A 27,197-nucleotide genomic window follows, 5' to 3' on the forward strand; every position below is an offset into this window, starting at 1 on the left:
TCCCTGTCTCTCTCTCTCTTTCTCTCCCTGTCTCTCTCTCTCTCCCCCCCCCCCCCCCCTCTCTCTCTCTGTCTTTCCCTCTCTCACTCCCCCCTCTCTCTCTCTCTCTCTCTCTCTCTCTCACTCACACACACACCTGAAGGCAGCTCCATTGAGCGTCGCATCATATTCTCCTTTCACCTATAGAGACATCAGTCTCTCCTCTGCTCTGCAGCCTGTGGCCCCCCATGTGGCCCCCTCCTTTACCCGGACTGGACCGATAAATGGGTTAACTCTTGTCACCGGGAGTAGCCGAGATAAACGCACCGGGATTGTCAGGAGATCCTCTTCCCATCCTCTGCTCTGCTCTTTTGCCGATCTGTGCTCAAAGCTGTGTTTCACCACCGGGCATCATCATCGACACTGGCATTGAAATCGTCTTTTTTTATTCTAAGAGGCTCCAGCAGCAGCAGCAGCAGCAGCAGCAACTCCGGTTGTTCTAGACCCAGACCCGTGGGCGGCTGGGTGGCGTCCGTCTGGGTTGAGCTGATAGGACGAAGATCTGGCTCTCTACCTACCAACTGCTTCATCTCCAAATATCTCAACAAGATATGGCGATGGAGAAGTGAGATGTAGAAAAAAAAACGGATGGGAGGCCATTCATTCATGTGGGGTTTGCGCTTGAGCTATAAAAACGGACCAAATCTCCTACTCCTCCTCCTCCTCACCTATAACCAGTTGATTATTTTTTTTTAAATAACTACCCAAAAAGTGCGGAGCGCATGACACAGTGGTGAATCCCCGAGGCAGGTCCCAACACACACACACAGACTGGATGAGACTCCTCAAGAAGCGCAGGACGGATGCAAACAGACTCAAACACATCTTGGACATTTGAAAGAGCCTCAGTGTTGTAACCGAGCGGCGTGAATCTCACACCGGTGGGGGGGGTAGGACCAGTCGTGTCCACAGACAGAGACAGGTAGGCAACAACAACCACATTGCCAGATATGGGCTGCTGTTGTTAAAGGTGATCAAGGTGATTATACCGACCGCCCCATGCGTCTGATGGCCGCAGAGCCGCGAATCCATGCAGGCAGGCGGCTGCACCTGTTGTATCCGCGTGCTTGTGCGCGAGTAAATAGACCTTGTGTAAGTGTTGACAGTCTATAGATGAGCATTTTTTTTAACGATGTCTATTTTTCATTTGCAGGCTATATTTCAACTGTTCCAGCTGTTTTTGCGGTGCGCGCTGTGTGGGTTTGATCGATGTGATTATAGGTGATTATAGGTCCATCACACGCGCGCTATAAGTGTAATTACAGTGTAATTGTCTCAACGCGCAGTGGGACGTTAAAGCACTCCATCAATATATACATCATGATGCTTTGTGGCTTATATCAGCTGCATGTTCAGCTCACATATATTGGTTGTGATGATAAACGAGGACTGTGCAGTCTATAGTTGGGTTCATTCTCAATAGCCAGATGCTCTAAAACTCCTCAGTCATAAAGCGTGATGGCCAAATCTGTCACCTGCCTCACATCCATCATCTGATGATGCTCCTGGGGGGTTATAACCGCCTGTTGGATGGTAACGGATGGAGGGTGTTACTGGTGCGTGCGTGCGTGCGTGGTGTTGGGCGGTGTGTGGGTGCGAGCATTTTGGAGGGTTGCGCGCATGAGTTTTTTTTTTTTTTTTTCCTTTGAGATATTCTTGTTGCAATGAGGCTGACATGTAGAGCAGCGACTTTGTGAGTCCAGATGTGCTCCACTCTGCTGCAGATGCGCGCAGTGTGGCGGATCCAACGTGGGTGTCCAACTCTTTAAACATCCAACAAGCGACGTTTTTCAGACCAGCTGACAAGAAGATCACACGTCCACATCTCCTCTGCTGCTGCCTGGGCTGCTGTTGGTGGTGGGGTCAGATATAGAACGTGTTTTGGATGACCCAGGTTGACCTTCGTGAGAGACAGACGGCTGTAGGCGACAAGATGGCCAGCACATCCATCGCCTCTGTGGAGGGAATGTCTTTAGAGTGCTGCCTTGATAGGTAAGAGAGAGAGACAGCAAGAGATCACAGCTGTGTGTTTAGAGAGAGGCTGCCTGTCTTTGCCCAAGGTGACTTCAGGAGGACACTGACAATGTGACATTGAGCAGAGACAGACAAGAGAGATAGTTATTTGAGTTATATTTTCTTTTTTTATTATTGATTTAACTGCAAATTGAATAAGAAGCCATTTTATTGTTGGTTGCCTCAGAGCCGGCACTATATAGGCTTAAAGGCGGTATAGGCGAACGCTATAGAGGTGCCATCCATGCATAGGGGTGGAACATATGAGGGGAGAAAAAAATATTCAACATGTATTACTTCTACTATTTTTTGTTTAATTAATAAGCTGTCATCATTCTGTTATGTGTAAGGCAACATCAGGCCTGACTTTAACATTGTTTTACTAACTGTAAAGCAAAATGTGACCAATAATACATTTATTTAATTGTTCTTCATTATTAAAATAAATCGTACATCAGCGACTTGGTGGAAAATCTTCCAAATTAACAGGAATTACAATTCTAGTGTAATTCTCGGTATCGATGCATCCTTAACAAATACTATTTTAATTCTATTATTTTTAAATATTATTTTTTTAAAAAGCCCACAAGAACATAACTACATAACCTATTAAAGAGAACCAATTATGCTTATTTTCAGGTTCATACTTATACGTATTTTCTACTAGGACATGTTCACATGCTTTAATGTTCAAGAAACACTTTACTTTTGTCATACCGGCTGTGCTGCAGCACCTCTTTTCAACGTCTGTCTGAAACACTTTGTTTGAACTCTTGTCCCGCCCTCTCGATAAACCCGGGCTGCTCTGATTGGTCAGCTGGCCCACTCAGTTGTGATTGGTCAACTGAACCAAACTCTTCAGACTCCGCTCCAGCTCGGCTCTAACCAGCTTTGTTTGAGGGCGTGCCGAATAAGCCGCTAGGCAGGTATTATGCAATCGTGTTACTTTGTGACATCACCACATTACAGAAGAAAAGGCTGGAATTCAAGTGAGATGTTTCAGGCAGTTCAGGAGCAGTGTTTCTGTGGAAGAGAGTAACTCCCTTTGGTGTGGACTTTGCAGACCTTTTACATGCATGAAACTATGGAACACACTAAAGGAAAGGGAAAAAGCACTAAAGCATAATAGGTCCTCTTTAAATAGGCCCAATTTTCTGGGTTGCCTGCAGCATCACCCCGATGACTGGTGGTGGAATTGGCTGCGATACAACGGGTACCAGCTAAAATCTTGCCTACAGAGCACCAAATTGGTCAGGGCTGGCTCTGGGTTGACTGTTAAGGTAACACATGTCTTTTGTCCATTTTTTTTTGTCTTTACCTTAATCTGGTGCTACAAATGATCAGCAGTGGTCTCTCATTATATTGGCAGGCGGCACGTGCCTTATCTCCCAAACTAGAGAGGACAAGGGGAGCTATCTGATGTTTTAGTGGCTTGAAGTAAAAAGAGAATCATTTGTTGATTTGCCTGCCTGGCCAGCTAACACATCCCTCATCAGACAGTCCTTAGATGAATTTAAATCACACAGTTTTGCATGTTTTGATGCTTAATCGGTGGCTGCGGCAGTTGTAACAACCTGTTTTTCTTTTGATGTGATGAATAAGGTTTGATTCTGCTAATGCTGTTGTCTTGTCTGGGCTGCCTGCTTGTGATGGCAGCGGCGTGCATGTGCTGTTGGGGGTAAAAACACCGGTGTGACCTCTCAGCTCTTTTCTGCCATCCTGCTAATGCATTCCTCTCCATGGGGACAGAGGGAGGTGAGGACAAAACATGATTCTCCTTTCTCCATATTCCCAGGTTTTGGCTCAATCTCAGTTGCTCCTCTTCCCTTCATCTCAGCCTCTTCCCTCCAGTCGGTGCTCAAATTCATTCCGAGCACCACGCTGCAGACTTGAAACTGGGCTCCCTGGGGTGCAGGTGACCCCACGGTTCAAACACTGTCAGTCAGCCCGCTTTCATTTTCTCCTTTCATCCCCTTTGCACCCCCTCCTCCCTCTCTCTCTCTCTTTCTCCACCTGTCTGTCTGTCAGTCTGTCTGTCCGCCACTCCCTCCTCTTCCTGCTCTTCCAGCAAGGCGATGAATCTTATCAGATGGAGGTATTCTGCTAAAGCTTGTCCTTGTCAGCTCTCATGCCCGTCTCTGTGACAACAGTCTGTGTTTTCACAAGTAGAAAAAAAACTCAATCCAAAAATATATGGGAGGAAAAATAAGGAGTGAGTGAGAGAGAATCAGTGTGACCGAGTTTGATGTATGCGTCTCCGCTGTTTTTTTGCTACGAGTGAGTGGGCGTTTCTGTCAGTGGAACAATTGTGAGAGCAGATGGACTGTTAAAATACATTCTCATATTAATTTCATATCATATGTCTTATTAATTTGACCACTGATTAAATAATTGCCAGATCATTTTTTGATTTGAGGAGTTGTAGAATTTAGGGATTTCAGCTGGCTGTGGCTTATTTAACAGCCATTAAACGTTCTTCATTTGTCATTGTAACTCGTTTTTTCATCTTGCAATTAGTTTGTTAGACATTCACATAAACATACACTGATACATATTGACAAACTTAATACATCATAATGTCAATGCCACCTAAAGGGGAGAAAATAACAATCTCAAATAGGCTACATGCATGTACATGTACATGCATGTAGCCAACATCCACAGGTACACACATGAACTTGTCCTACAGACATGCATGCACTAATGCACCCGTAGGATAAATGTAACATAAACATGTATTCATTATTTACAATTTCTGCAGAAAACGGAGGACCTTTTATATGTATGCATGTACACATACATATACATTAACAATATTCACGTACAAATTTGCTGTCTCCGCACATGCATGCCAACACATTGAATTAGCACCGCAAAAAAGCCATATACACATATTTCCGACGTGTTTACTCTCCTATATGCATGTGTGGTAATAAGCTACCTGTCTGCCTACCTGCACGCACTCTGCTTGTGCACTCATCGCGCGTCACCAGAGTCTTCCACAAGCTGCTAGCTTGACAGATGTGAGTTCTAACAACAGCCATGTTCGTTACGTTCATTGTGATATGTTTATGTATATGTAATGATCATTTTGGCAGAGTGGCTTTGGAGAGAGGCCTTTAGGGACGGACTGTAAGTGTAACCGATTCGGCGACTTTCTCGCTTGATTTACAGTGTGTTCCAATACACGTACTTCCAGAAGTACACTGTACTTACTTGAGTAGTGTGTGAATTTCAACGGGGTAGGGTCGTCTCAAATCGAATACTCTGCAGCGCGCTTACCGGAAATGACGATCGCAACATTTCACCACAGCTCGCTACCCGCTAAAATATCTTCTTCTTCTTCTTCTTCGGGGTTTTATAGCAGCTGGCATCCTTTGTGTTGCATTGCTGCCTCCTTCAGGTTTTACCCGTCAACTACCCGCCAAAATATCTGCCTGCTTTGTTGATCAAGAATACACAGAAAATGAAAGCAAAGTGGAAATTACATTCCCAACGTCGTCGCCTACGCCTACGATGTGTCCTCCTGTTGGCTGAAAATGCATCGGTATGTTTACGTATTGTTGTATTCTGTTATCTACATAGCCCATAGACATCTATAAGGTACGTTGTTCAGCACCGCAAAAGCACCTGCATCATCTGCCGCCATTTTTCACATGTTTGAATAGTGGTCGTGGTCCCGCCGCTTCCGCTATACGTAGCCAAGAGGGCAACAATTGAGTGTGAAAAGTGTCCAGCGTTCCACACTCAACGATTTGACCGGTTTGAGCACAACATCCGGGTACTCCGAGTGCACTGCATTTTGCCATACTTCACAGTGTGAACGCACTAATGCACTCAAAATAGTAAGTGTAAGTACAGAAGTACGCGGATTGAAACACACTGTTAGTGACTTTTGGAGCGAATGCTGCTAGCTACTTTCATTAGAAAAGAGTTGGTAACACCGGGCTGGGTTTTTCGGCTAGATCATTTTTAATAATCTAGTGTACTCTTGCTTATTTCTCAAGATCGCCCACCCTGCCTTTAAAGCAAGACTATGTAACCTTCGCTAAACCGCAGCTAATGTGACCATAAGAAATAATTAGGGTTGCAACTAACGATTATTTTCATCGTCTATTATTTTCTCGATTCATCAATTAGATGTTTGGTCTATAAAATGTCAGAAAATGGTGACAAATGTCAATCAGTGTTTCCCAAAGCCCAAGATGACGTTCTCAAATGCCTTCTTTTGTCCACAACTCAAAGATATTCAGTTTACTGTCATAGAGGAGTAAAGAAACCAGAAACTATTCACATTTAAGAAGCTGGTATCAGAGAATTTAGACTTTTATTTATTAAAAATCACTCAATCCGATTAGTCGGTTATCAGAATAGTTGCCGACTAATTTAATAGTTTATCGATAAGTTCTAATCGATAAATCGTTGCAGTTCTAGTGATAATTATGTGGAAATTGCAAAATGCCGTCTATGAACACAAGTATTAAAGAGTCATAAAGTCAGCAAACTGACTCAGTGTCAGTTACACTGGCTAACATCAGCCACCTCGAGCGGCTGAGACCTGAGACTCACGTCTGCAGAACAGATGCTTGTTGAGTCCTTTAATATGCAGGTGGGACAAGAGTAGAACCAGGACCAGATGGACTGAAGAACATATTTCGTCAGAGCTCGCAAACTATGTACACACACACACACACACACACACACACATACACACACACACACCTTTCTCCACACACACACACACACACACACACACACACACTGTGTCTGCTGTCTGCTGTATTTCTGTCTCATACACACAGTTATTTTCACCCCTGGTGTCCTCTACAGATCAGCAGAGCAGACTCTCTCAGGTCCCGCGGCTCTCAACCTTTTACACCGTCTTTGTCTTTACGCTCAGTCTGTGTCCTGCTCCTCCCTTGGCTCTGATTCGTAAAGATTTATAAAGGATTTTAAGTCTCAAATAACAGTGAGGAGAGGAGAGGAGAGGAGAGGAGAGGAGAGGAGAGGAGAGGAGAGGAGAGGAGAGGAGAGGAGAGGAGAGGAGAAGATGTTTATATTTGACCATGTTTCCTGTGACAGAGACATCCCCTCTTCCCTCTCTATCTCTCCTGTCTGGCAGCGGCACGCTCACCAAATACTCCCGGGATCTCTATCTCTTCCTCCCTCCCTCCCTATCTTTCTCCCTCACCTCGACAGTTCAGCATGCATTATTGGCAGGAATATTACGTGAAGCATATCGCCAGTGTCAAAATATTACACTGGGAAAGCCCTCAGAGGGGCAACTCTCATGAATCAAAGCCGAGAATCGCTCTGATCATACGACAGCAGGGTCCGCGGCTGATTGATGCCCTGTCGAGCCCCGAGGTCGCTCGGTGAGGTGTTGGGTGGCGGTGGGGATTGTCTGGGGGGGGGGACATTAGAGGAAATGATAGCAGAGTGACAGGACTTCTTTTCCTGAACAAAAGAACGAGCAGGAGGACAGCGAGAGAATGATAATACCGTGTTCCTGATTGCACTCTGACGGTATTTATCACAACAGTGGAAGCTTTTTTTGTGTTGAATTATAATGTGATTACATAATTTGTCACTGGGATTCTGCCGCGAGAAGACAGCGGTTTCTCCCAGGAATGAGCATTAGCAGAGTGGAAGGAACAATGCTCCCTCCACAGGAGCTTGTGTTTCTAAAAAGAGCTCATGACCGTCAGAGTTTGAAAACACATGCACACACTGTGACTCAAATCATACCTGTAGCTTTCTTGCTCACACACACACACACACACACACACACACACACACACACACACACACATGCAAAGTTTATTTAGACTGTGTATATTTGTGTGTGCTCTGCAGGGAGAAGATGCCATTCCACCATGTGCGGGCGGGCCTGCTCTATCCAGACAACTACCTGAGCAGCTCCCTGACGGAGGGCAGCGAAGCCTTCCAGCTCAACAGCATCTCCACAGAGGAGCTCGGAGGTGAATGAGAGAGAGGGTGGATGGGTGGGTGGGAGGTGGTGGTGGGGGTGCATAGTAAAGTGCGAGCAATTAATGTTTCACTACTACAACAATGCCGTTACAGCGCCTCAGTTCTCCCGGGGAAAGGTTTTTCCATTTAGCCATTCTGTCAGAGCTTGAGTGGATGCATTGGTTTCCAATTATGTTGCTTATGAAGTGAAAATCAGTCACAGGACTCAGAATGACAGAAATAAAATATATAGGCCTAAAGCAGGACACCAATGTGTTGATATTGGTTTCCTAATTCAAGTTTTCAATCCATCTTGCATGACAAATGATGCCACAAGTGCTCACAAAGGCTTCTTTGGTAAATAGTGTGTGAAAATAAAACTGTACTTTGACAGTTTGAGCTAAAGTAAAGCCACGTGTTGTTTCTGTAAACAAGCAAAAACATAAGTGAAACCCACTGTATTGAATGCAGTATGTTATTTTACATTCAACACACGTGGCCTTAGGTTATTGGTTAGATTGTGGCTTCACTTTTTTAATGTATTTATTTGTTTATTTTAGGGCTGTCAAAGTTAATGCGATAACACAAATTTGTTTTAACACCACTCATTTCTTTAACGCAACGATTTTTTAGGCTGTACCTCCAGATAGTAAGCGTGGTATCTAATCTGGCAACATTGTCATCTTGTTTTCAACCTGTATGATCTGTATGACTACTTGTGCTTTTTGCTCCATAGGGCTGTCAATCGATTCAAATATTTAATCGCATGATTGTCCATAGTTGATCGCAATTAATCGCAAATGAATCACACATTTTGTTATCTTTTCAAAATGTACCGTAAAGGGAGATTTGTCAAGTATTTAATACTCTTATCAATATGGAAGTTGACAAAAAGGCTGCTTTATGCAAATGTATGTATATATGTATTATTAGAAATCAATTAACAACTTAAAACAATGACACATATTGTCCAGAAACCCTCACAGGTACTGCAATTAGCATACAAAATATGCTCAAATCATGACATGGCAAACTCAAGCTCAACAGTCAACAACAGCTGTCAGTGTGTCAGTGTGCTGACTTGACTATGACTTGCCCCAAACTGCATGTGATTATCATAAAGTGGGCATGTCTGTAAAGGGGAGACTCGTGGGTACCCATAGAACCCATTTTCATTCACATATCTTGAGGTCAGAGGTCAAGGGACCCCTTTGAAAATGGCTATGACAGTTTTTATTTGCGACAATGTAGCGTAAGTTTGGAGCGTTATTTAGTCTCCTAGTGACAAGTTTGTTGGTAACAATGGATTTTCTAGTTCCAACCTAAACATTTCAAGTTGTATTAATGTGTTAAAGACTTTAGCAGTGTTAAAACAAATGTGTTAATGCGTTATCGCGTTAACTTTGACAGTGCTAATTTAAAGGTCACATATTATGCAAAATGCACTTTTCCATGTCTTTTAAACATCAATATCTGTCCCCAGTGTGTCTACAGGCCACCATAGTATCATAAAAGACCATCCTCTCTCTTTTTCTCCTCCTCCGTTTGTCCGGAAATGGGTGCAGAAATAAAAACTCGCTTTTTTCCTAGTCTTCTGACGTCATTAGGCAGAAATGCAAGCCATGTAAGGGTTTCCTGGTCGAACCAGAGAGAACCTTCAGTAGCTGACCCCGCCCCACAGCACGTCACTGTCTCTCCTCCTCAACCTAACTTGAGCAAAGTCTGCAAGAACCAGCAGAACAGGCTTCATGTACTCCCATCATCTAAATATAACATGTTCTTTCACAAAGGCTTTATGTAATTACACTGTTTAAACAGATGATATTTATATATTATATATATTTGATGTCATGCATGTAGCAGAGTACAGGTAGTAAATAGTGACTTGTAAGCAACACAACACATTTCTGTTTCACAGTCAAACTTTATTTGAGTTGACAGATGACAATATTAATTATTCACAGCATTTGTAATCGTCTCACCTGTTAGTTAGTTATGTGACATGGTACAGGAGAAAGTCTTCAGCTCTGGTAAACTATGGTAAGCTAAGCTCCGGTGGTCTGTAGTCATGGTAACACAGAGACAGCTACTACTGTAAATAATATACCATTACTCTGATCTTCCATACATTTATCTTTTAGCAGAAATAATGAACTGACTACTGTTTCACATCTTCTATTTTCCACCCTGATGGTCGCTGTGTTTACACACCGTCTCATAGCGGTAGCATGTAGCTAACCCGTTAGCATGTAGCTACATGCTAACGGGTTAGCTCTGTATCTCCCATCTGCTTTCAGCTGTCTGCTCTCCTCTGGGATGATTCTGTCGGTCATTTCTCACAGATGGATCTGTAAAGACAGACGTAAAACAGAGTGTATGTTTACGGTTTACAGAGTTGATGCATGAGGTAAACACTGAGTTAACTAACAGAGCTATAAATAGTATTATTTACCTGAGAGAAACCGTCAGGAAAACCTGGAATCTGGACCGCAGATGTTCATCATGTGTCGCCGATTTCTGATCAGATTCCTCCGGTAACGTGCGCTGGGTGAAGTTTCTGGTTTATAAACTTTAAAGTGGTTTATAAACTTTATTCTAGCTGCTATCTCTCCACTCGTCTCTCCAGAGCTTCTCCGGGAGGGAGGGGGAGGGTGACGCTGTGTTGTTGAGGACGTTTGATTGACAGAAAACGCTGACCAATCAGAGCAGAGTGGGAGGAGACAGGCTGTGAATCAGGGGTTTTCAGACAGAGGCTGAATTAGGCTCTGAGGCAGGCAGACTCAGGCTGCAGTATGAGAAGAATAAAGGGTTTTTTGAACATTGCAGCATGTAAACATGTTCTAGTGCAACATTAAAATACATCTATGAACCTGGAAATGAGCATAATATGTGACCTTTAAAGCATTTTCCCCAGAGCTTTGGTGAGTACAAATTTACCACAATTATTGACCAGAATTAAGAAAATATAACCAAAGCAGTAACAAACTGCAGGTTAAAGCTAAATCAGCTTGACTTGACACAGAGGAGTTTTTACTTTCATGCAGTGTGTGTTCAGTGAGTGCACGACTGACCGCAGGCTGACGGATCCTGAAGCATAACCTCACATGTGTACAAAACAAAGACCTCTACACTGCAACCACTGCATATATTTCTGACATGGGTTGCTTTGGAGGGAAAGAAAACAGCTAATTCTGACAGAGAGCATGAGAGTGTGTTTCTGACTGAGGCTGTTTTGTTTGTTTATACATGTGGCCTATTGTAGTTTGCTCGAATGAGGTTTGGTATGAAGTACTTTGTAGCATAAATCTTTTAATCCAGTGTCCCCTGTGCACAACTCGACTCAACCCAGTTCACTAAAACAGTTGCTTTGGTGTGCTGAAAGCAGAGCTGGTGCGGTGACTGAAACATCTCACCCTCATTAGTGCGGGTTTGCCTCTGTGTAGGTTTTGTCTCTCAAGGGCAGCGTGAAGGTTGAAATAGTTTGGACCTGTGTAGAGCTATTATATAAATTAAATTTGGACTCCACGATGAGGCATTATCTAAGCCCTGTCAGCCACAGATCCTACGCAACCAATGGGATTGTTTGATGTGGACAAAATATCCGTCGGTGTTCGCTGCCAGCGTTTGAAAAACTCCTAATCCCACTTCAGAGAGATGCTGAAGGTTCTTCTAGGATCATGTGTTAGCGCAGATAGAAGGCTAGTTAATCACCCCTGTGTTGGATCGCCGCTATCCTTTTCTCTGGTTTTTGAGGCGTTTCATCAATCACAGTGAGAACATGTACAGTCCTGAGGGGTTGAATTCCTAATACACAGACACGGCTGCATGCTCCTACAAACACACACACACAGTCATTGCACAGTAATACATCAAGGAGCAGCTCATTCGCACCCTATTGAAAATGTACTCTTCGCTGTTGAGCCGCATACAAATTCATCTCACTTTGTTTTGGGAGGCGGCGCGCTCGCCCGTGTTCCCAATCCCTCGCCTCTGATTCTCACTTTATTTAGTGAGAGAGAGAAAAGGGAGGCAGCGGCTCGGCGCTCCAGTCTAGTTATTAGCCGTTGGGGATATTTACAGTCTTATATCGGGGCCGCGACTGAACTTCGGCTCTCGCGCAGCCGACAGAGCAAAGACAGTCATAGGAGGCAGATCTGAGACGGACTTATTACACAGAGGAGGGAAGGAGCAGCATGTCAGGACGAGAATATTAATGGCACACAGCCTGAGAGAGACGCAGAGAGAGACGGACTTCATGTAAAATTCATTGTTTAAGTTAGGAATAAGGATTAGTCTCGGGTAAATTGTGATTTAAATTCCCTCGCACAGCAGGCTATTACTCTTCTCGATTGTGCCTCTCCTTGTAAAGATTTGCACGAATGCAGGTTCACCTACGGAAACCTTGTTACGACTTTTACTTCCTCTAGATAGTCAAGTTTGATCTTCTTCTTGGCGCTCCGGTGGGGCCGATTTGCACGAATGCCAGCTGAAATGACACCCTCTCTCGGCCCTCAAGTGTAGAGATCCTCAGAAAAAATGCTCGCCCGCGAAAAGATGTTTGAAAAGTCTATCCTGTCTCTGCCGTCTTTATCAAGTCGACAAAATCGAACCACCTCGACCTCCACGCCAAAGCTCCCCCTCCGCTCAGATAGTGCCAGCTGATTGGCAGGTAATTAGTCAGAGATTGACCAGGGTGTTTTCTAAGAAGGTCCTCAGAGGGTTTGAGTAATTCTGCTGCACGAACAGAGAGATGCCTTCGCGAGCCGTGTGCGTTTACTGACAATTTTGTGTTAGAAGGAAGCCGTTTACGTGGGAGGAGAGAGTCGGAAATGCTCTTGGCACTGCTGATGGAGATTGTGCTGTGTATTGGTACAGGCCCCTCGGGGTTTGTAAAATACAATAAGTATATAAAGATGTAAGAGAGACAAGGAAAGAGGGCGAGGGAGAGGAAAAGGAGGGAGAGCGGGAGATCACCCTCACCTTGACTAGCCTGAGAGAGATGCAGCAGCACCTCCAGTTAATGGGAAAGCCTGTTATCAGCACCAGGGAAGCACCTTTCGGCTCCGTCTGCAGACCTGCTAAAAATCTGTTAATCACTCATTTCATTCACACCATCTGATGGCTCACTGTTACGATGTGAAAGTCTACAAGCAAATCAACAAGTCATCAAACCTAAACAGCATGTAGGTCGTTTGTCATTGAAACATATTAGCATTTTACGATGTGTTTGTTATGATTGCAAAAGAGTACTATGATTCAGATTTTTGCGACCACCATGTTTAATGTTTGGTTTGCATTCAAGTCGTGAACACAAAACTGACATATCATCACCTTTTAAGTTGACACGTAAGCAAACAGCCGCAGATATACGGAGAAACATTAGCATTAATTTTTGAGTCGTGTTTCTGGTAGGGGTTGGGCGATATATAGCCAAAATCTTCTATCACGATATAGCATGTATTCTGGTAATTCAATAAATAAGTAGTCTATATGAAATAACCACATGGTAAAGCCTATTTGGTATACTCCTGTGTGAATTAAATACTTGACAAAAGAAAAGTATATACTCATTTTAAGAACTTGAGTGCTAATATCGCGTTAACGCAAATTCGTTTTAAGGTCACTAAGTTCTTTAATGCACTAACGCAACTTGCAATTAGGGCTCAGTTTTGAAGCTAGAGTGAAGATAATGGTATTATATGAAACTAGAAAAACCTAAGGAATCCATCGGTGCCAAGCATGTCTTATATTAGCTTGTCGGGAAGGAGGCTAAATAACGCTCCAAACTTACACTAAATTTTGGCGAGTAAAAACTGTCATGGCCATTTTCAAAGTGGTCCCTTGACCTCTGACCTCAAGATATGTGAATGAAAATGGGTTCTATGGGTACCCACGAGTCTCCCCTTTACAGACATGCCCACTTTATGATAATCACATGCAGTTTGGGGCAAGTCATAGTCAAGTCAGCACACTGAGACACTAACAGCTGTTGTTGCCTGTTGGGCTGCAGTTTGCCATGTTATGATTTGAGCATATTTGTTTATGCTAAATGCAGTACCTGTGAGGGTTTCTGGACAATATTTGTCATTGCTTTGTGTTGCTAATTGATTTCCAATAATAAATATAGACATACATTTGCATAGAGCAGCATATTTACCCACTCCCATGTTGATAAGAGTATTGAATACTTGACAAATCTCCCTTTAAGATACATTTTGAACAGAAAGAAATGAGCCCTAAAAGAAACCATTGCTGAACAGAGATAAGAGGTGGGATGCAAACAGCGGTCTCCAGTGCCAAAGTCACACAGTTTGATGGCCCAACCACCCCGACCTCCTCCCTAAGAGGTTTTGCGTTGCTATGACAACATCACACTATTTCTGCCTTCACATACTTGCCAGGAAAATTATAACATATGTCATTTGTATGTCAAGTGGATGAACAAACGGCCAATGCTGCTGTTGTTGAGTCTTTTTAACACAGCAGTACAGACAAGGAAATGATTAACAGACGCTTTTTTAATGGCAATAAAGAATAAAGATGAACAGATATTTTCATCTGCTGTGATGAGCCCCCTACCTTTAAAGAGGACGTATTATGCTTTTGTGCTTTTTCTCTTTCCTTTAGTGTGTTATATAGTTTCTTGTGCATGTAAAAGGTCTATAATGCAACAAGTACATAACCCCAAATTCAAGTATGCACTTGAAAATTTGCATAATAGGTCCTCTTTAAGACACATACAAAAAAAAGGAGAGGAAAATAAAAGAAAATAAAGGAGAAGTGAAAGACACATTCACATCTTAACACCACACCTGCCAACCTTGTCTCAAACTAACCAGACACCCACACATCAGCACCAACAAGACAAACGCATCAGGTAGAAAACAAATGGATCCATCACAATGTTAACAAAACATGACATACTGTTTATCCATAGAATTATTTCTGTTTATGAAAACTGACCAAAATGATCCCTAACAGTAGAATATGTCTTATTTCCTCAAAGGAAAGCGAGGAAGGCAGACAGCATTGTACAGTGATATGTTGCTCGTTTGTCGTGCAGAGATCCGTGAAGCGTTTCGTGTTTTGGATCGGGATGGGAATGGTTTCATCTCCAAACAGGAGCTGGGCATGGCCATGCGCTCCCTGGGTTACATGCCCAGCGAAGTGGAGCTGGCCATCATCATGCAGAGACTGGACATGGATGGTGAGGCACTACATAAGGACACACACTTGGGTGCATGCACAGATCACACACACATGAACACACAGTGAACCTTTTCATATACTGTATAATGTTTGTTATAGTTGTTGTGCACAAGAAGAATGTTTTCCTTCCACTGAAAGCAAGCCGAATGAATATTTGCTGTGTTGAATTTGAATGTGCTGTAAATGAAAAACTCTGCTAAATGATGCCCAAAACGCATAACTTAATGCCTCTTATAGTTGCTTGAGGCCAAATGAGATTTTGACTTACAGCCTCCTTCGAAAAATGGTTCCACAAAATTGTTTCTAAACTGCCTGAAGAGCAACAGGTGGTCAATCGTCAAAAATAAATTCCCCCGGAGACAATAAAAAGAGAACCTGTCTGCTCCTGCTCCTTAAACTCCAGCTGTGCTTGTAAATCCACAGAGGATTGCGATTGCTCCTAAGCAGTCCCCTGAATCACAAACACGCTAGTCAATCTTTCTGGTTCTTATCTGCCTGCTCTTGATTCCACAGCTCACGGCAAATATCAAAGGTCAAAGCTAAAAGCTTTTTGCTTTTGCCTCCGTGAGTAGTCTGACCATCGGAAGGCAGCGCTGCCATTTGTTCTGAGGGGAGACAGTATCTCTCTTAAAACCCTCCACCTCTGACTTCTATCATCTCGATGTCGGCGCTAATAAAGCACTGAAAGCGGTCAAAGGCACAATTAGCTCAATTTTTATCAGGTGTTAGACAACCTGCACGGCCCTTCAGATGATTAATTTTACGTCATTAAATCCTCTTAATCCACTGATCGCTGGCATTATATTCTCATCCTTCCCTCAGGTGTAAGGCAAAGCAGTCTTAAAAAATATAAGATTCTATTATGCTAATTTAAAGCTGCATTTTTTGAGAAACTGCAGTCAGGTTTCAGAACAGAGCACTAACGCTGGTTGATACTAATAATATACTGTATTACAAAGTAACGCTTCATTTTATGGGGTCTGCATTTCTTGATAATTTCCAAGACGTTTCCTGGAAATAACTGTGTAATTTGGCACTAATTGTAGGGGGAAAAAACAGCTCCATTTAAACCCAAGTAAATATTATTGAATTCTCCACACATGTTGAATTGCATGCTTTCCTTTTAGTAAAAGACTCCCTAGGTTACTACAGCAATTAATTATTATTCATTGCAAGAGTACTAATTGAATATTGTCTCTATTTTCCTTGTAATTAGCACCAAATGATATAGTTCACTGAAGGGAACTTCTTTGGAGTTATTCAGAAATTACAGCCCCATAAAATTAAGTGTTATCCTACCAATACTAACACAGCAGCACTGAGGCATGCAGTACTACTAAATCCAATGCTTCTGATATTATAGCAATCAATAAATAGAACATTAGATAACACTGTAAACGAGTCGTAATATCAATATTGGCAATATATAGTATAATACGTTTATGCAGTAACTCAGTTATAAGACATGCCGCCGCGGGGATGTTCACTGATTATTAATTCCACGGGATGCTGGCTTTTGATTGCTATCTCTAACAACATGCTGCAGTAGTATGCAAACTCAAGTTGTGTCCCTTGAATTTTAAAATTGCAAAATGTTCCCTGAATTGTCGCTTTGACGCAAAAAAAAACCCAATCCCATAATCAGACGCACACAGAGGCACGCACTCGCACTCGCACTCGCACTCGCACTCGCACTCGCACTCGCACTCGCACTCGCACTCGCACTCGCACTCGCACTCGCACTCGCACTCGCACTCGCACTCGCACAGGTGCACACACCTTATTTGAAAGGTGAATTAGTACTGATGATGCATGCGTGTTTGTCACGGATGAGGGCGCATCCATCTGTTGATCTATCTCAGGGCACTTTTCTTTGTTTCGTCAAGCGTATAAACTTGAGCATAAAATGCATTATTTAGCTCCTGTCTGCCAGCATTTCTGTCTGTGTATCTGATTTTATGTTGCCATTATGTGTGTGTGTTTGTGTGTGTGCCTGCAGGGGACGGCCAGGTGGACTTTGAGGAGTTCATGACGATACTTGGGCCCAAACTGCTGTCATCTGACAACAGAGAAGGATTCCTGGGCAACACCATCGACAACATCTTCTGGCAGGTGAAAGACAAATCCTCCTCCTCCTCCTCCTCCTCCTCCTCCTCTTCCTCCTCCTCCTCCTCCTCCTCCTCCTCCTCCTCCCAACGCTGCAGTCTGTTTCTTATCACTCCCAAATCCTCATCACTTATCAGTCACATCCTTTACACCTCCTCTTACTAACTCTGCCTCACCTCTTGCTGTGTATTTCAGCAGTCAGGTCAAGTCTTACATCTTTAAGCACAAACCCGAGTTTCTGCAGGGACTTCTGCAAAGGCACACATCTACTTAAGTGCAAAAACACACACTCTCTCTCAGGCCCCCCACCTGCTTCTTCTGTTATCTGACACAAACAGAGACTTTTTTTTTCTCTTTCGACTCAGGGCCTTGAAGGAAAAGAGACCTGCTGAGAATTAAGTATGTGTCTGTATGTGAGTGTGTGTATGTTTTTTGGTTTGCGTTTCCCAGCATTGCAGACGGTATTACCATAATAAAGATTTCAGGGATGTGCCCCAGTATGAGGAAAGTCTGAGCTTGTGTGCTTTCAAGTGTCCAAAACTCGGCCCAGTGGTGATTAAGGCTGCAGCTCATCTGCATGCTTTTGAACGCGCTTGCTTTGTTTTCGAAAATTGTTGCGGACAGAAAAATTTGCTGCTCTCAGAGTGCTTTTTTTTGCCTCTTAGGTAAGACATGCGACAATAATGAAAAGTGCAAGGTTGTGTGTGTGTGTGTGTGTGTGTTTGAGTGTGTAGGGAGGTGGGGGGGGGGGGGGGATTGTTGAGTGTGAGGACGGCTGGTTGAGCAGACAGCTCTCAGGAAGCTGCTTTCCTTGAGTCAAATGAGAGGAGAAACATTTAGAGGGTGACTCACTGAAAAGAGTGTGTGTGTGTGTTTCAGGTTCAAAACACATACTGGACCACATTGACATAGATGTTCTTTATCTTAGATTTTTTATTGTGCAATCACTTCAGAAAAATATCATTAAAAAAAAACAACCATCTATGCCATTCACACATCCGAAACTTCAGATTACAACATCATTTCTTTCTAAATCGTGTGAAATGGAACACCTTTTATAAATGAGACATCTGAAGGAGGGACGGAGTAAGACGGACTTCGGTGTGCCAGCCAGCACGGCTGAAAGAGATGAGAGAATAGAGAGGCAGGCTGGACAATATGTGGGGATGGGGACGGTGGTGGTGGTGCATGGAGGGGTGGGGGGATGCCCCACATAAAGATACAGGAATATAAAGGAGAACCACAAAGGAGGAGAGTGGGAGAAAAATGAAAGAAGAGGTGCGGGAGCTTGTGATTCATGAAGGTCGCAGACGGTGTTCCTTTCAGGGTTGATTTAAAATATTCACCTCCCACAAAGAGAGAGACTAAAAGAAAACAGGAAGGAAAAAATGAGAGACGGAAGAGGAGAGAGAGAAAAGCAGAGAGAGTGAAAGAATATAGGAAGAGAGAGGAGGAGGAGGAGGAGGAGGAGGGGAGTGAAATGGTGGGAGGAAGTGTGTCTCCGGGGACGGTGAGGAGCAGCGTTTTGTGTGTGTCTGTTTATATTTCACAGACCTCATAGGGAGACAGGAAGAGAGGGAGAGTCATTGTATTGAAAAGAGAGAGACGGAAGAGAAGGAGGCACATCATGGTGGGCCATAATGACTCAGTTCAGTATGTTCAGATAATATCCTCCTCGCACAGTGAGATGCATAATGATTGACTTCTTCGGGGAGACTGGCACGTTTTGGGTGTAATTACATTTTGTGTGCACGTGTTGAATGCATTCTGTGCGTCCTTCACGTGATGTATCTTGCTTGTTTGATTTAGTGTACCGGGGAGATATCTGAAAAAGAAAACTGGTGTTTTTCTGTTTATTTTCCACCGAGTAAAAGCTCGGGGAGATTTAGATATCTGCTTTGAAAAAACTCCTGAATCAAGTTACCTCATTTCTGCTGACAGTCAGTAAATTAAAAAGGAAAGCTCCCTGTCTTCCTTTGCACACAAAGCTACAGTGCCCAAAGATGGGAAAACAACTATTTTTTAGCCGATATCATAACCATTTTTATCATATATTGCAAATATGTTGAGAGAGATAGAGCAGGAGATTGGTCTGCAGGATCCTCTATCGCTGTACAAATGCTGAAAAATCAAAGTCATTAGTGTAAAGTCTTTTGCAGATGCTTTTTTGTCTTAAAGGGATACACAGATCAGGAGCAGTTTGGGATTTACTTTTCAAGGACACTTGACACAACATTGTGTGAGAAATTGGGGATTGAGCCAACGATAAATGCCCAACCCGCTCTTCCACCTGAGCGACTGCTGCCAAAAGGTCCACCAAATCATTTATAGCCAACTATAAGAGTCACGTAACACCCCTGGAAGTCTTTCTGGGGGTTTGTGCTGACCTCCATAAGTATCATTTCTCACCTTTGCTGCAGTCGTGTACAGATGTCCTACGGGACCATGTGACATCACTGTTGGGTATGGTTACATCCATACCATCAATGATGCTAGTTGTGGTCAGAGGTGGTGAAACATGCGTGAAACTTTCAACAAGAGAGGGCAGTGAAACACTGTAAGTTACTCTTAACAACTGGCCATTTAGAAAAACATGCACATAGTGTTTGATTGGCTTTACCCTTGATTTTATGCAACTAAAATGACTTGTTCAAAGGAATAGTTCCACATTTTGGGACATACACTTGATATACACCAGATTGATACAGTTTTCACGTCTGTATGGTAAATACGAAGCTACCCAACACATCACTTTGTCACGCCCCTTGGCGTCACTTTAGGTATAGTCATCAAACCCACTTAGTTTAGGAAAGAACTACATGGTTGGGCTTAAAACTACTACGTTTGACCAGTGAAAATGTCGCTGATCGTTGTGAACACGGGACACGAACAAACAGGTTACACCTTAACAGGGTAACTTAAGTATTCTTCAACCTTTTTCCATGTTTTTGTGTCTAAGCGAGTAGAGGGGACAACCATTTTTGAATTTGGTCCAGTATTGAGGGAGAACGCTGCAGACCGCAGCTGCTCACAAGCTATAATGTAATTGCTCGGGGCAATTCTGCACCATAGATATATGGCCACTAAAAGTGCTTGTTTTACCACTGACAGGCTCTGATTGTTATTATAAGTGTCCGACAACATTATGGAAAGGACTCTACAGAGAAATTAAACCTTTTTCTTTACCTTTTGCTTGATCCGGTCTGATTGTTATCGTGTGCCTCGTTCGGAGAAACCTCGCTCTGAAATCTCACGTCACCTCCACATTGTCAAAATCATCTAAATATTCAGCCATGACATTAGAAATCTTTCAGATAACACTAAGCTACGCTTTCTGTACTCCAACACAACAAACTCTGACAACACCGGTGTCCCGTGGCACTCGTCTCTCCACTCTCACGTTTCCACCGTTGTCTTCCGGCAACAAGTCACTGCATCCAATGTGGATGGGACGCAAGATTTCAGAACGAGACTTCCCCGAGCAAGACTTGGACACAATAACAAACAGACCGGATAAAGTGAAATGTAAAGATTAAGAAAAACATTTTATTTCTCTGTAGGGTCCTTTCCATAATGTTGTCAGACACTTATAATGACAATCAGAGCCTGTCAGTAGCAAAAACCAGCACTTTTAGTGGACGTAAGCTGACGGTGATGAATTGCCCTGATTGATTACATTACAGTAGTTTAGCTGCTGCCGTCTGTAGCGTTCTCCTTCAATACTGGACCTGTTTCAAAAACTGTTTTTCCCATTAGTCACTTAGACACAAAAACATGAGAAAATAGGACCCAGATTGAAAAATACAGAAGTTATCCTTTGATATTGAACGGAAAGACATGAGAGTGGTATTGATCTTCTCATCTAACTCTCGCCAAGAAAGCAAAAAGGCACACTCCTCAAAATGTCAAACTACTCTTTTAATGTTAGGGAAAGATTGTGGTTAAAATGAAACAACACTGACTGATGGTAGGAGATGGTCTCCGGGTGTCAAACATGTTTTGTAGAGCAAACCATTGACCTTCTCCCTAAAATGCTTTGCAGTAATATACACAGTAACACCATCACTCTACTCCCTCCTTTGTGAATAAGACAGAATAGTCATTATTTGTACGACTGAAAGAGGTTGCTTGTCAGAAAAACGTAAACAAATATAAGTCATTTTAAGCACATTAAAACCTATACTTTTTTTTTATTTTTGGGTGAAGACAGTCTCTCCAGGCAGCCAATGATGTCCATTTATTTCCACGGTGTGAAAATCAAATGTCAGAGTCTTTTAACTTGTGAACATCCAGTCTGCTCTCATTTGTGTCAAAACTCACGGTACAAATATTAAGTTATATCAAGTCTTTTTCCACCCTTAACTTGTAGTTTTTTCGGTCGACCAACTGTCAGTATTCATGAAAACAGAGACTGAAAAGAAGGATGGAGGAAGCAGAACGAAATAGCCGGCCAGTGACAGGCTTATCACTGCCGTCTGCATCTGTTGAGACAGTCTGCAGTGTTCATACTGATGACCAGTGATGCCAAATGTAGAGTAAAAACATTGCATCATGTAATAACTGCCATTTGGTGGATGGTTTCATCCAAAGTTCAGTACTGTGAGGGCAATTATTTTAGCACTGGAGTCTAGAAAGTGACTGGGACTGGGCCTCTTTGGCTCGACTGTGGAATATTTAGCTTCAGATTGCATTTCATCACATTCAAATGTGACTGATTCTGTTTCTGTAGATCTAATTCATCTATTATTCATGTGTGGTTGGCTGTAGCCTCTGCTTACTTTGTTAAAAATAACTTACCTGCAATTTTATACTAAGATGTGCCCTCTATATGTGTTTGTATTTGTGTACATACAGTATAGGGCACATGTGTGCATCTTTGTGTTTACATTTTCCTTTAAGCACTTTATTACAAAGTGAGACAGAAACGTCATTTGAACTTGAAGGTGCCATCTAACGCTGACAGCTCTGCTGCTAGACAGAAAAATAGGAGAAAAAGAGTCCAGAATAAAGGAAACAAAGCTTGCCGGTTGTCACTCTGGGTGACTTCGGGTCAGAAGAGAAAAGCAGGTGGACGACTGACGAAACAAGCTTGTTCTGTACGAGGTCAGGCAGGATTAGACGGGAGGGACGGCGTGTAAGCACCTGTTCTTCTGATTGATGTGTCCTGGCTCCTTCAGTATGTCACCGGTCACTGCTCGCCAATGGCGAAATCCTCGTTCAGACTTAAGGGGGGACCGAGTGTGGAGAGAGCGAGTGTCATATCAATATTCGGAGCAATAGTTTTTCTAAAGCTTCTTATTATGTGATTATATTGTTTACATTTTACTTAAAAAATATCACTTTTAATTGTCACTGGAACTGACAATTTGTCAACATGGCTGCCGGGTTACAAACTTTCTCATTTTACAGCTGAACAGTACACTACAAGATGTTTCTGAAAACATTTGAGGCGAGAAATAGGCATTACAGTAACAGAATATTGATTCATATTTGATTTGCTGCCTAGTTTGACCGTTTGATCGGAGTTCGCGAGTGATTGACAGCTGCTCAGAGACGGCAAGGCTCCAGCTCGGCTCCGATTGGTTGTTCTCCTCCGGTCTGTGAAATCTTGTAGATGCCATTAGGAGCACCGGAGGACACAGATGCACATGATTTTTTTTTTCAGATTACCTGTCTCATGCACTATTGTCAGGATACAGTGATATATAGTATACATAGTATATACTGTATATAGTGCTACGGTTTAAAAAAAATACTTTTTAAAATCATATTTGCTCCATTTCTCCCCACTGCAGCTTTAAACATCTGTGACTTCATCAAAACATCTATGGGCTGAGCGGGAACTCGCGGGCAGGGCCAGCAGGAGAAACACTACTGCACATATTCAGTGGGCTGCATACCCCGGAAATAAACCTGGAAGCTAGAAAACTTTTTTGCCGTATGCGCCACTCAAGCAATTCTCTTTGGAAAGAATAGGCGTCCTGGGGTCCGGTATCCAGTTCTTATACGACACACACGGCGCGAGTGCACAGTGTCTTCTTCTTTGTTTCTTTTGTGTTACGCCACTACGCTTTGTATAATGAATGCTTCCTCCACCTGACGGAGTGTAATTAAACACAGGGACATGTCCATCCGTCAGTGGTTGGCTATTGGATGTGAGATAATAAGACTATGGTGTGTTAACCCCTACAGCCCTAACCAAGAGGGTGGTTTCCGGGGAAACCATCCGGTTGTGCCAGACACTAATAAGACCCACAGCGAGGTTACACCCCAGGGAAGACGGTCTGAGGCAGCTGTAAAATGCTTATTTTGGTGTAATCAAGGGCAGCGGTGGGTCTGTGTCCGTCGGGAAAAGTAGGTTCTGTTGTGTTTATTTATAGCCTCAGAGACCTAGGCGCCGATTGGTTGAGAGCGCACTCGAGGCGGAATACTTAGTGAGTTTTCGTCTTAAATATTCAAATCCCCACCACAGATGTAGAAAGAAACGAAAGATAAGAAAACAGAGTAGAACAGAATGGAGACCTTTGGGTGTTGCTGCAGTGTTTATTGATGTGTGCATGCTGCAAATAGGGGGACTGATTTTAATATTATTATCGTTATTCAGTGGGTTTTATTTTCCATCTTATGTGGTGCATTCCATGTAAACTGTCGAGTCTTTTCCTCCCCTCTTCATCACTATGTGTGTGTTTGTGTTTGCAGTACTGTGAGTGCAATTATTTTAGCACTGGAGTCTAGAAAGTGACTGGGACTGTGCCTCTTTGGCTCGACTGCGGAATATTAAGCTTCAGATTGCATTTCATCACATTCAAATGTGACTTGATTCTGTTTCTGTAGATCTAATTCATCTATTATTCATGTGTGGTTGGCTGTAGCCTCTGCTTACTTTGTTAAAAATAACTTACCTGCAATTTTATACTAAGATGTGCCCTCTATATGTGTTTGTATTTGTGTACATACAGTATAGGGCACATGTGTGCATCTTTGTGTTTACATTTTCCTTTAAGCTATTTATTACAAAGTGAGACAGAAACGTCATTTGAACTTGAAGGTGCCATCTAACGCTGACAGCTCTGCTGCTAGACAGAAAAATAGGAGAAAAAGAGTCCAGAATAAAAAGAAACAAAGCTTGCCGGTTGTCACTCTGGGTGACTCCGGGTCAGAAGACAAAGCAGGTGGACGACTGACGAAACAAGCTTGTTCTGTACGAGGTCAGGCAGGATTAGACAGGAGGGACGGCGTGTAAGCACCTGTTCTTCTGATTGATGTGTCCTGGCTCCTTCAGTATGTCACCGGTCACTGCTCGCCAAGGGCGAAATCCTCATTCAGACTTAAGGGGGGACCGAGTGTGTATTAAGTGAGTGTCATATCAGTATTTGAAGCAATAATCTTTCTAAAGCTTCTTATTATATTGGTTAGATATATTACTTTTAATCGTCGCTGTAACCGATTTCTCCCGCGGCCCGGGTAGTCTCTCCTGACCGTTTTATCTCATCTCAATATTTCATTCATGATTCTGATTATGTGGGTGGTAACGTTGCAGTTAACAACCGGCCTCTTCCACTTGAAGCTGGAAACACCAGTGTTATCAGAGACAGGTGATCACCAGCTTCGTGATGCCAGTTCTCCAGGATCACCAGTAGCCGCGTTTCCATTCACATGCATTTTTATGCGCATTTTGAAGTCAAAATGACATGACATTAGAAAAGCTGTATGGAAACGCCAAGATACGATAAAACTTCTTCAATTACAGGGCAAGTGCTTGTCTTCGTCTCCGGACAACATGAAACATGGCCAATACTAGCTGACATGAAAGAACAGTTACAACTTGCCCAATTGAAACAAATTCCTGAAGACCTCTCTCCATTTTTCTCTCGTAGATGGTTAGATGGGTCGTGTCTAGAAGGTAACCCACAATTTGCGAAACTCTCATAGAAATGTCTCATTGACCTTGAATGGTTAAGGTTAGGATAGTTCGTCGGGCAGCAAGTGTCGCGAGAGTTTTTGCACGTTTTTGCACATTTTCGCAACTTGTGGGTTACCTTCTAGACACTTTCCAGTTCGCAAACTCTACTTCTTCTTCTCTGTACTGGCAGATTACAGCCATGCATAGACTATAGCGCCAACTTCGGACCAAACTACACTGTAGATGTGTTTATTTGCTCAAAACCAGATGATGGAAACGCGCCTAATTTGCATTTCTTTTTTTGCATCATTTCAGAAGTTTGCTTAAAATTCACTTGACAGTTGAATGGAAACACAGCTAATGTTACAGCAGGACAACAGCCCACAATATGGGAGTTGGCTGCTAGCCAAGCTCTACAGACTTTTTCTTGCTGTGGACGTGGATGTCCTTCAGAGACCAGGCAGGAGGAGACATCACTCTGTTGGTTGGTAACAGGTAGCGGCTCCCTCAGACAGACAGACAGGAACATTGCACATACTCTGTGCTCCTGCTCCGAGCTGTCATGTTGTCTGTCCTGCGGCTGCAGTCCAAAGAGTTGTTCCCCCTTTTCCCAGCATCCATTCAAACGCGGAGACAGCTTTGGCAAGATGGAGAGCAGATCAGGCAGCTCAGGTCTCCAACTGGGGGCTGCCGCTCCCTGTTTCTCTGCCCTGGAGGGCCACACAAGGTTGCATGAGTCAGAGCAGTGAAATCTGTATTTATGTTTGACCAAAAAAATTGAAGTATAATCACATATGTAATAGAAGAACTTAAGATATAGATGAGAAAAAAAATCATCTTTATTGAAAATGTAGGCCCGTTTCAAAGATTAATCTGAGATGTTGTCTAGTGTTATGGTGTGTTCACACCAAGAGCAAAGCACATTTTTTGTGTGGCGCAATTACATACAAAGTCAGTGCAAAGAGGCGAATAGATGCAAATTCGCACGGGGAGACGTGAATGAAATTGCGTGACCCTGTGTCGCGAAAGCCTGTCAGCGTTAAGTCGTCACTGACGTCCTGACGTTGTTGAATCAGAAATGGAGGAACAAAATATTGTAGCTGTCTGTGGGCGCCCAGAGCTACGATAGTACATCATATTTGTACAGAGACCGGACGAAACTCTGTGTATAAATGTATGTGTATAAACCACAGACTGTTTATGGTATAAACAACTTCACTGCCGTATTTATGCCTTGTTGACTTTATCTTGAGTGTTGATGGAGCAGCAGCATTCCTGAATTCCATTCAGAAAACAAGCAATTTCAAAGTTGTTTGCTCGTTGTCTTGCAGACAGACTTGACAAAGCATGAATTCAGACTTTTTACAAATCTGCTTTATCATGTAGTTATTCCGGCATCCTTTTGATTTGTTTATTGCAATTAAATCACAGCACAATCTGTTTATTTTGGGTTAATACTGCAATAGTGACGTGTGGCTTGCTAGATACAGTCAGTGCAATGGCACTGTTTGGGAAAACAGCTCGCCGCCGGGTGATGTTATGAACCCAGACAGCTTTTCTGACATATCTGGGACTTCCACAACATGTACAATGCAGCAACAGTGGTTATTTCTAACATGGTTGATGGCAGAAAGAAAAGTTGTTGATATCTATGGAGACAAGCTCCTTCTCCTCTCCGGCACACAAATACCAGCGGTCCAACTTGTGCAAGTAAAGCGAGGTGAAAATTTGCTTCACTCTTGGTCTGAACACAGCATTATACAGCTTCCAACCCTTATATTTGGGAGGTGGAAAGACACTTTTCTTTTCATTTGGATTGTGTTTTTCTCCTTTTCACTGTGGCTAAGGTGCATACAATTTATGATGCTGTAATTTTGAATCTTCTTGCTGTGTCAGACCGCCCCTCTATCTTTATCTTCTCCTGTCACTTTGGCTTGTTTGCTATTCAAAAAAGCCC

The 27,197-nt window shown here is 43.0% G+C and overlaps 1 protein-coding gene across 2 annotated transcripts in view; it reads left to right on the top strand.

The window, feature by feature from the left end:
* Positions 1–114: 114 nt before the first annotated feature.
* caln2 (calneuron 2) overlaps positions 115–27,197 on the top strand; it is a 38,040-nt gene continuing 10,957 nt past the window's right edge. The window contains exons 1-4 of one of the 2 annotated variants that reach the window (XM_074611278.1): positions 115–961; positions 7,909–8,033; positions 15,086–15,229; positions 17,231–17,343. In XM_074611278.1, coding sequence (XP_074467379.1) covers positions 7,916–8,033; positions 15,086–15,229; positions 17,231–17,343 — 375 coding nt within the window. In that variant the 5' untranslated portion in view covers positions 115–961; positions 7,909–7,915. Of the gene's footprint in view, positions 962–1,673; positions 2,032–7,908; positions 8,034–15,085; positions 15,230–17,230; positions 17,344–27,197 lie in introns of those variants that run through there. The other variant, XM_074611277.1, reaches the window with a different exon arrangement.

This window comes from Sebastes fasciatus, chromosome 16 (assembly GCF_043250625.1).
Source record: "Sebastes fasciatus isolate fSebFas1 chromosome 16, fSebFas1.pri, whole genome shotgun sequence".
Taxonomy (NCBI): Eukaryota; Metazoa; Chordata; class Actinopteri; order Perciformes; family Sebastidae; genus Sebastes; species Sebastes fasciatus.